This window comes from Pinus tabuliformis, chromosome 8 (assembly GCF_031772625.1).
Source record: "Pinus tabuliformis cultivar Carrire ecotype Pingquan chromosome 8, CPIR1, whole genome shotgun sequence".
In the NCBI taxonomy this organism is placed as follows: Eukaryota; Viridiplantae; Streptophyta; class Pinopsida; order Pinales; family Pinaceae; genus Pinus; species Pinus tabuliformis.
In genome coordinates, this window is record NC_142294.1 from 1,162,986,479 (window position 1) to 1,162,997,538 (window position 11,060).

The 11,060-nt window shown below is 36.9% G+C and overlaps 1 protein-coding gene across 1 annotated transcript; it reads right to left on the reverse strand.

The window, feature by feature from the left end:
• Nucleotides 1-223: 223 nt before the first annotated feature.
• On the reverse strand, nt 224-3,101 carry LOC149239480 (laccase-4-like). The gene is made up of 6 exons (XM_089367153.1): nt 2,909-3,101; nt 2,652-2,803; nt 2,189-2,433; nt 1,963-2,088; nt 901-1,869; nt 224-668 (listed from the first exon to the last, which is right to left on the reverse strand). The coding sequence occupies exons 1-6, from the start codon at nt 3,059-3,061 to the stop codon at nt 538-540; spliced, it is 1,776 nt and encodes a 591-aa protein (XP_089223279.1). The 5' UTR covers nt 3,062-3,101; the 3' UTR covers nt 224-537.
• Between the last annotated feature and the right edge of the window lie 7,959 nt (nt 3,102-11,060).

Consider the following 11,060-nt stretch of genomic DNA (forward strand, 5'->3'; position numbering starts at 1 on the left):
ATAGTCTTAACATTTCAGAGAGAAAATCTATCAACTTCACCATTAAATCCATCATGGTTATATATAAATGATTTATTATAATTATCAATTATTTTATACATAATAAGGGTACTAAGCAAGCAAACATTGCACATTACACTTGTTATTTTATATATTAAAAACAAAAAACTGATAGAGAAAATCCATCAACTTCGCCATTAAATCAAAGTTTTACAATCGCCTTACATTACCTTTGTCTAAAAGCACGCTTATCACTGTGTAATTCATATATCACACATGGAAGAACCCATAACTCTTTTATTCATGTACCAAGCACTTGTATGTACAGTGATTCAATACAGTTCCACACTGTGATTGGTTGCCCCTTGTTGAATTACCAGTGTGAAGCATTTTTCTTTCCTTGAATAAATAGCCATCTTCCTCGTTGGAGGAAAAGGCTGCTTATTGTGAAATCTTCCTAACAAAAACCTTACGTCGACAACATCTGAAAGAAAAGCAAGAAACAATAATGAAATGAAAGTGATGAAATGAAGAGGATCAACAAGGAGGGAGGTCAGAAGGGGGAGGTGGGAGAGTTTGAAGGGGCCCTTTTCCGTTCTTTACTACCCACGCCATCTTCAGCCCCCATGATGTGTGAACCTCCAAATGACAGTGCATGAACCACACCCCTGCATATATTCCATGGATATTGAGTAAACAAACATTATTATAATTTTCATCTATGCAATGATATGATTTAATGTAAAGTTGAATGGGAAATGAGATGAGATTGTGTGAATATATTCCATGGATATTGAGTAAACAAACATTATTATAATTTTCATATATGCAATGCTATGATTTAATATAAAGTTGCATGGGAAATGAGATGAAATTATGTGAATATTTTGTATATATTACCTGGATTGTCTGCACGGAATCTGATAGCAGCCCAACCTCCTTTGGGAACTCCCACAGTGTTTCTCTCAACAGGGTCAATGAGGTTAAAGTTTGGTGCATCTGTTGATTCATTGTAGTTTCCAACACCTTGGCCCACCACAAAGAAATTGAAACCATGGAGATGGACAGGGTGGCTGTCTGTGCTGAAGATGCTGGTGTCTTGAAGAATCAATTGAACAGTTGTGTTAAAGGGAAGGACTTTTACTCTAGTCCCATTCACAGCCTGTGTATTATTGGGTGGAGTGCCAGTGTAATTGAATGGGAATGGAGGATTGTCTGGAAAATTAGTCTTATAAACTCCTTTCATTTGCTTGAAATAGTGAGACTGAAGAAGAGCTGTGTTTGGGAGAACAAAAGAAATATTGTTGACAGATGCAGTGAATCTTGTCCCATTGGGTGCCTGGCATGTGGCATTTCCCATCCCTTTTGGACAAGGATTCAGTCCCAACCCAATTGTAAAGAAAAGTTTCTTGTCAACTGTTTGAGGAACAAGTGCAGGGAATTGTGAGGTAGCCAAGCTTCTAAGTTTTGCACTAAAGTTGGCTGCAAAGGAAGTGTCATTAAGGGCTGGGAGTTTAGGCATTATAATGGTGGAAGAGGTATTAGAGTTGGAAATGTTGTAGCTCACAATTCCTGCAACAGTGGAGTTATCAAATGTTCCACCCCCTGTAGCAAATGGGCGAGCTGCTATGTAAAACTGGTTAACTCCTCCAACATTAACAGTAGCATTAGCAGTGAATAACACATTGGTGGTTTGGCCGGGTGTTATAACAAGAGCGTCTGTCTGGAAAGGCTTCACATAAACTGCATCTACTTCCACCACAGTCATGCTGTGATTTGCAATGGCAAGAAAGAGCTCATCATTGAGTGCAGCATTGATGATTCGAAGAAGATATGTCTTCCCAGGATTGACATTAAGAACAAATGTATCTACATAACATACCATGGTTAGTAAATGAGTGACATCCTCTTTTGTACCCAATACATCAAATAAATAAACAAATTAAATACAATTATCATTACCATTGGAGCAGTTGTAAAGTGGTCCAGGAAGTCCATTTATAGTGTAGGCATCTGACACATTTGGACCTCCCCCTGATTGGAGGGCCTGCTGAATAACCTTCTCAGTGTCTGCATTCCACCATTCTCCTGCAAGGTGGTGTGTGTAAAACCATTAAATTCCAGATTACAAGGCCATTGATACAAGGTCCAGATTATCCATAAAAAGTACTAAAATATATAAACTTACCCAGAATAATGGGGACTTCTTTGTATGGCTTGGGAAATGGGTAGGGAACATGTGGCTTGGGATATATAATGATGGCACCATGTACGCTAGCTCTTAACCAAGAAATGTGTGCATGCCACCATAGAGTTCCTCTCTGTCCTGTGATGGTGAAGTTATAAACGTAACTCGTTCCAGTTTGAAGTGGACATTGGGTGATATAACCAGGACCATCTGCCCACCCAGATCTCAGCTGTCGAATCCCATGCCTGCATGCAAAAACATACATAAATACATGATCTCTAAAACTATTCAGTGGCTGCAGGCAAGTTGAGTGATTATTATGAATGAGTAGGATTAGGTCAGCCATATAAATTAAATAATCACAAGTAAACATCACTTTATAATAAACAGCAAAATACTTACTTTATCATAAATATACATCTTAAGTTACTGGAAAAAATAAAAAAATCATAAATATAATTACCAGTGAATAGTCACGTTGTCCTTGACATGGTTAACCAGTTTTATAATTACTTGATCTCCCTCCTGAGCAAAAATGGTAGGTCCTGGATATTGTCCGTTCACTGTGATCAAAGGTTTTGTGTTGCAAAGACGTGTCACATTGCTCTGCCTCACCTGCAACCCAATGCATTTATACTAATTAGATTAATATAACCAAACACCCAAACACCCCTAGTGAACTCCAACATAGTATAAATGATTTGCAGTATATATAGTTACATTGAACTTGTAATGCCTGGTTGTCTGCCAATGCTTTCCTGCTGCTATATCCAGGTACTGAATGATGACCAGCAGGATGACAATTAACAAGTACTTCACAGCTGCCCTGGAAGAGCAGGGGCAAAGGCAGAGTAATGTCTTTGAGTTCAACATTTTCCTCCTGCTACTTAACTTATAACCTATGAAACCCTAGTTTGAATGTAGCTGTGATTACTGTGATCAGCTGGGAGGCATTTATATATATACCAATAGCCCTGAAGATTGCCCGGTGTCTTTCTGGTTGTGGGGTATTATTTGGTGGTGAATCGGTGGAGTAAAAATTAAGAACATACACTCACAAACAACCGTAGACATTGCACAGAGAAAACCTTTGCCTAATTGCTTCTGTGCAGCTGTACCAACTCAGCTGAAAGAGGCGTTCACTGTAAGAAGGCAAGGATGTAATTAAGTTTAATGGAGATTAGTGTGAAATTGAAAGACTTAATGTGGGCTTAGGACATCCATGCTTTTCTGGCATGGCACGAGGTCCTGTATATGAGTTAAGATAGGTTAATCACAAGATCAGTAAGTTCGCTGAGGACCACCATGAAAAAGCTGTCCTTATCCATGAAAAAACGGTCTCCTTTATAATTAACTGCCATTGCCATTGCCATGGCCATGTATTACTGTAATTTCAGAGTTGGGTTCATTGATCGACAGAGAGGCCGGTGGTCTCCACTTCCGTTGAGTAGAAAATTCTTTTACTTTCATAACACACAATTGACCACACCAACACCAACTCAAGTCCATTTCAATTCTTTGTTGACCAGACATTGCTGTTCAAATCGCTGGAACCTCCCCTAATTTCCCATCACCAAAGGAGTCTATTCACTGGAACCTCTTTAATTCTCCTCACCAAAGTAGTCTCAGAGATATCCTGTCGACATTAAAAGAAAATTCTGGAGAAGTATGAAGTGGGTAGTTAAATTTCTATGTTTGGTATGGTTCTTGCATTCATGGGATGTCATTAAAACGGAATTCGACTCGAACTTGTTGCAATCTTATCAAAATGCATCCATGGGATGTCATTAAAAGGCAAAAAGGTGGGAAGCTTATGATTTCCTTTATTATTATTAATTACAATTTAATTTTAAGGTTATATTTAATTTAAATATTAAATTGGTGTGCATGATTTGTTGTTTATAAGATTTGATCAGAGATCCTTTCGCAGGTAGATTTGAGTTCACCATCACTGAATTACATTTTATTAATGAATATAATAAAAAAGTCTATATTGACAATATATATAATTAATTCAAATAGGATTATAAATATAATGTTGTTTTAAAAGTCTATATCTACCATATATATTTTTAGTTTTATATATAATTGAAATAAGATTATAAATATAATGTTGTTTTTTATTTTATTGTTATTATTTAAAATTGAATGAGAAAATTTTATTATAATTTAAATATATTTGATTTTTTATTTATTAAATATTGATATTATAAATTAATTAATTATTATTATTATTTTAATTATTATTATTATTTTATTATTATTAATTAATTATTATTATTATTATTATTTAGCTTTGTAGAAGGGGTTAGAGTTGGCTATATCAAGAAAAAATTAGTAGTTAATGGTATTCAAAGACTCCATGATAGTCATTCAACAAGTATTTAAGCTCAAAGGGAACTCCAACCAGGTTCAATCCCTAATTCTGCAAAGAATAAGAATACAAATACGAAAATTTGAGTCAATTAAGTTGTATCATGTCAATAGGCATCTAAATTCAAAAGAAGACGCCTTAGCAAATAAGGGAATATACTTGGAACAAAGAATATTGGCTTAGGATGAATGCATTGGTGTTTATAATCCTCTACCATGAAAAAAAATTCAAAGGTCAGGAAATTGGTGCATTGATCAGATCAATATGTAAAGGTGGGGGAATAAAAAACCGTGTGGAATGATGTCCTCACGCCGGCCCACGTTCAAGTCTTGTAAACCCCTAGAAGCATTCCCCAATAGAATGACGACTCCTCATCACCACCAAGATCTGGGCCCATGTAATCATTTAACTCAAAAGTATGGTTATAAATGTGGTATGGGATAGATGGAAGATCATGCACATCTATAGTAAATGTGGGAAGGAGCAAATGAATGTCATCTCCATTAGTGAGGAGAAGCAATCACGCTTAAGGTTTAGATTTTTAATGGCGTAAGTAGAGAATTGCAGGGATATTAATCACGTAACGAATTTCACGTTAGTAGAGTGTACATGATGGTACAATGCATTGAAGATGGCGAACAAATCCATGGCTTGGTGGGGGCAGGTATGCCTAGTGAAGAAGTTTATAAGGCATGATTGGCCTCCATTCTTCACATGGAAGTTTGAGTTTGGAAACCAAGGCCATCAGAAATAAAGAGGGTTGTTTCTCGGGTGAGGACATGGAGGTGCCGCTTGTCTCGGAGAATGAGGAAATAAGTTTTCAGCTAGATTACCTCTCTACAATGATAGAACATATTTTTTCTTTGCTAAATAGGTAGGGGGAAATAGTGGTCGTGGAGGTTCAAGCCTAGTTGCTACTTCTGAGTCAAAATAATGGCCCGCTCTAGACCAATATTGACAGACTGCAAGTGAAAATTGATCTATTGGATAAGTATCTTGCAAAAATTGAATCGTTGAGGAGGAAAGGTGTAGAAGAAGTCAACTCGGGTGAGGATAGGAGGGAGTTTTTTGATGTGAACCAACTCGCAGCTTCAAAAATGCCAAAGAAAGACACTGAGGTGATAGAAGAGACCCAGGTCCCTGCTCTAGTGTAGTTAAGGCAAGTTGTTGAGGAAATTGTTGAAGTTAACCCTGAAGTCAGATCGTCCAATGTAGGCTAGTCAATTATCTGTTTTAAATTATGTATTGCAAGTATATTCTAGTTTTACGAGTATTCTGGAAGGTTTTCAGACGATATCAGTTTAGATTCGCATTATGCAGGAAGTGTAGCAGAAACAAGTCCTTTTTGGACATGTTTGAACCAAGTAGTTGAAGATTCAACTGAAATTGTAAAAGGTTCTCGCCTTGTAATCAACTTGATACTAATATTAAAAATACTAACTATTTCATTAAAGAAGAAGATAATGGTGCAAAGCTCAAGCATCAATACTTTAACACATGGGTAGGGAAGATAACATCATTCCTCCTAATCACCTCAGATAAACCTAATTGACATTGTCTTAATCAAGATTTTATCTAAATAAACTGTAAATTCTATAATCAATTCTATTATAAAAATGATTTGTAGTTTTTTATGATGTGATTTATAAGATTTATTTTAATCTAATCTAGATGTCTTCTAAATTGTTTCCATTTATGAAAATCAACTTTTGTTATTGTGAATTTACAATTTGAAGTTGTAAAGCTTAGATATTTAAAAAAGGAGTGAATGTCAACCATGTAGATGCATCTTTGTAATTATTTTTAAGGGGCTTTGTTATTACCATTCCATTCTCATAAATTTGAACAAGAGTTAAAGTATTCACTAGTTCGAGGGGATGCTTATTCAATCGATTTTGTTGTTGAACTACATAACACATTGCCCACTTGAAAGGGGGCATATTCATCTTATATTGAATATTATTATTGTGTCAAAATGCTATGAAACCAGCTCAAGAAAAGATAGAAAAGATAGATCAACGCCTTAGAATTCAGCCTCTTCGAGGGGGAAACCTCCTTTACATTACATAAATGAACAATTCTTGGATGATTCAAATGACAAAACCTCCTTTCTATATATAGGAGTCTAAGGAGTCACAATATAATCCAGCCAACCTAACAATAATAATATAAAGCCAAAAAAATAACAATAGAGGGATTCTATGGGGCACAATAATAACAATATGGGGGCAATAGGGGCACAACAATATTAATAAGGGGTATAACTACAATAGTAATGGGGTAATCACTAGTATTATGGGGACCCAACATGCCCCTCTCCTTCAAAAAAGTGTTGTCCTCAACGCTTGAGTAGTTCTGGATACTTCTGCATAAAATTCTCATCCTCCCATGTGGAATCTTCAGCGGATAAGTTCTTCCACTTGATAAGATACTCTGAAATTGATCGATTTCGTAGCTGTCGAGTTCTTGTTTCTGTGACTGCTTCCGGTTCCAATATAATTTTTCCTTCCTCGTCAAGTTCTGGAAATATTGTTTGAACTGGGAGCTTGTCGCCTATAACCTTCTTTAAACATGAAACATGGAAAACTGGGTGCAATCGAGAAGCTGCAGGAAGCTCCAATTTGTATGCCATAGTACCAATCTTTTGCAACACCTTGTACGGACCATAATACTTTGGTGATAATTTATTATCCTTCTTAGCTTGCTTGAGGGACATTTTCTTATATGGTTGTAGCCGTAGGAATACCCAATCACCTACATCAAAACTTCTTTCACTGCGATGTTGATCTGCCTGTTGTTTCATTCTATTCTGTGCCAACACGAGGTTATCTTTTAAGAGTTGGAGGACTTGTTGTTGATGTTCGATGTGATGTTCCACTGCCTGAACCTTAGAATTTTCTCTTAAATATGATGTGATGGATGGTGGTTGATACCCATAAAGTGCCATAAATGGGGTCATTTTTGTTGCTGTATGGAAGGAAGTGTTATACCACCATTCAGCCAGAGGCAACCATTTGACCCATTGTGTCTGTTTATCAGATACAAAGCAACGAAGATATCCTTCCAAACATTTGTTTACTATCTCAGTTTTCCCATCAGATTGAGGATGATAAGATGAGCTATGAGCTAACTGAGTACCAAGACAAGAAAATAATTCTGTCCAAAAATTTCCAGTGAAAATGGGATCTCTGTCACTTACAATAATCTTTGGGTTTCCATGTAGCTTTTGAATTGTTTCCATAAATGCAGTAGAAACTGTACTGGCTTTAAATGGATGTGATAATGCACAAAAGTGTGCATACTTGGTAAGTCTGTCAACTACCACCATGATGACACTCTTTCCCTCAGACTTGGGTAAACCTGTGATAAAATCCATTGAAACCTCCTCCCAACGTTGGCTTGGAATGGATAAAGGTTGTAATAGACCCGGTGTCTTAATTGTTTCAACTTTATTTTGTTGGCAAACCAAACATTCTACCACAAAATTTTGAATATCTGATTTAAGGCCATCCCAAAAAAATTCCTTCTTAACCCTGTGGTAAGTTTTAAAAATCCTGAGTGCCCTCCTAAGGGAGAAGTGTGCAATTCCATAAGAATCTTTTGTTTTAGCTGGGAATTCTTACAGAGGTATAAGCGATCTTTGTACCATAACGAATCATTTTGCCAGCTAAATGTATCAGACGTACTGGAATCTTGTTGTAACTTTCGAATAAGTGCCCACACTTCTTCGTCATTCTTCCATTCCTCCCTTGCTTCATTTATCCAATCTGGTTGGATAATAGAAATGGCGCACAACAATGCTTCCACATCCTCATCCTTTCTTGAGAGTGCATCTGCCACCACATTTTGCTTCCCTTTTTTGTAGATGATTTCAAAGTCATAACCCAACATCTTTGTGACCCACTTTTGTTGCTCTTCAGAGGATAATCTTTGTTCTAAAAAGTATTTAAGGCTATCATGATCCGTTTTTACCTTGAAGTGTCTTCCCATTAGGTAGGGTCGCCATTTCTTAAGTGCATGGAGTATTGCCAACATTTCCTTCTCATAAATAGCTTTTCTTAAAAACTTTCCCTTGATTGGACGACTTTCAAAAGCAATGGGTCTTTCATCTTGCATTAGAACAGCACCAATTCCATTTCCTGAAGCATCACATTCCACAATAAAGGTTTTTGTGAAGTCCGATGTAGCTAAGACCGGTGCTTGGCACATTGCCTCTTTAAGATGTTCAAAGGCCTTTGTTGCTTCCGGAGTCCATGAAAATGCATCTTTCTTCAATAATGTTGTTAGAGGTGCTGCTATTCTCCCATAATTCTTAACAAACTTGCGATAATACCCTGTCAACCCGAGAAATCCTCGCAGATGCTTTATGGATGTGGGGATTTTCCATTCCTTAATGGCTTTAATTTTGCTAGGGTCTACCTTAACTCCTTCATGAGATACAATATGACCCAGATATTCCACCTCCTGGACTCCAAAGAAACATTTGGATCTTTTTGCATATAATTGTTTCTCCTCCAATAGTTGTAGCACCCTGTCAACATGTTCAACATGATCCTTCCAAGACTTGCTGTAGATTAGTATATCATCAAAAAATACTAACACAAATTTTCTAAGGAATGGTTTGAAAATTGAATTCATCAAACCTTGAAATGTTGAAGGTGCATTGGTAAGGCCAAAAGGCATGACCAAAAATTCATAATGACCCTCATGAGTTCTAAATGTTGTTTTCGGAATGTCTTCAATCTTCATTCTGATTTGATGATATCCGAACGAAGATCCAACTTGGTGAAGTAAATTGATCCATGCAATTCATCCAGTAATTCATCAATGACAGGAATGGGGAACTTATCTTTAATAGTGAGCTTGTTGAGCTCCCTATAATCCGGACACATGCGCCATGATCCATCCTTCTTGTGCACCAATACTACTGGAGCAGAGAAAGAACTTTGACTCGGTTGAATTATACCAGCCTCTAGCATTTCTGCAACCATACGTTCAATTTCACTCTTTTGGACATAGGGATATCTGTACGGCCTGATGTTTGGAGGAACACTTCCTGGAATCAGATGAATAGCATGATCATGATCACGCATAGGTGGGAGACCTTTGGGAGTCTCAAATACCTTGGAATGATTGTCCAGGACTTTTTGGAGATCTGGAGAAATAGATGATTCCGATGTGGAAACATCTAGCGAACATAATTGTGCAATTACACCTCTTTGCTCCTTTTTTAGAAGCTTTGTCATACCATTAGAGCTGATTATCTTTCCTGGTTTCCCTGCAATACCCCTTAATTCAACTTCCTTTCCTTCCGTAGAAAATTTGATGAAAAGTTCTTGAAAATTAAAAGCTATTGTACCCAAGGATTGTAGCCATTGGACTCCTAGTACAACATCAGCACCTCCCATTGGAATGGAAAGCATTGGGCTAGTCAATACATATTCTCCCATGGATAGCTTGATATTATGGCACTTTCCAGAGCAATTTATTGTTCCTCCATTTGCAATCATCACTTGACACTCTGGTGCTGGATATAGGAAGCAATTCAATTCTTTTGCTACCTTACAATGAATAAAATTGTGGGTGCTTCCTGAATCAATCAACACTATTACCTTTTTCTTCTTGATTTGTCCTTCTATCTTGATGGTTTGAGGAGTGGTTATTTCCGCCAATGCATTACAAGATATGGTCGGATTTATTTGTTCTTCATCTAGGCTTTGTTCCTGGATTATATCCTCTTCTTTTGACCTTTCTTGCTCCTTTTCTTCTTCCTCTTCACAATCTATGTAGAATAATTTCTTCTCAGCACACTTATGACCTTTAGTGTATTTGCTATCACAACTGTAACAAAGCCCTTTTGCTCTTTTTTCTTCCAATTGTTGTGGTGTCAACCTTATAGGTTGTGGAAGACTAGGGGCAACAACACTTCCGTCTTTATAGTTGTGAGTGGTATGCTTCCTGGTTGCCATAATTTTGCTTTCCATTTTTCTTGCTAACCTGAATGCCTTCTCTAATGAATCAGGTTCCCAAAGGCGAACATCATGTTGGATATTATCCTTTAAAGACCCTATGAACACATCAATCCTATGCTCCTCTGGAATATCTTTTACCTTTATGTTCAATTTTTGGAACTCCTCAATGTGCTCCATTATTGAACCCTTTTGTTTGAGACTTATCAATTGGCTAAAAAAAGTGTTGCTTTTTGTATCCTCATAATGTGCTATCAATTCTTCTGTAAAAATTGCCCAAGTGATAAATTGTTTACGAGAGCAAAGCCATTGATACCATACAAACTGATTTGGTTCCAAATATAAAGTTGCCATACGTACCTTTTGTGTGTTTTGCACATTATTGAGATCGAAGAATTGCTCCATCTGTAATATCCATGTTGCGGGATCCTTGCCATCAAACTTCCTCATATTGATTTTTGGAATATGGTGGGTCTTCGATCCAACATTAGAGTCTATGGAATCATGATTAACATTTCTTTTGTTCTCA

Bases quoted from the DNA above. Each gene is read 5' to 3' on its own strand.
- LOC149239480 (XM_089367153.1), bottom strand. From the start codon at position 3,061: ATGTTGAACTCAAAGACATTACTCTGCCTTTGCCCCTGCTCTTCCAGG. The intron at 2,089-2,188 runs GTAAGTTTATAT...ACCACCTTGCAG, and splicing joins AGAAGTCCCCATTATTCTGG to GAGAATGGTGGAATGCAGAC. The intron at 669-900 runs GTAATATATACA...GAATATATGCAG, and splicing joins ATTCCGTGCAGACAATCCAG to GGGTGTGGTTCATGCACTGT.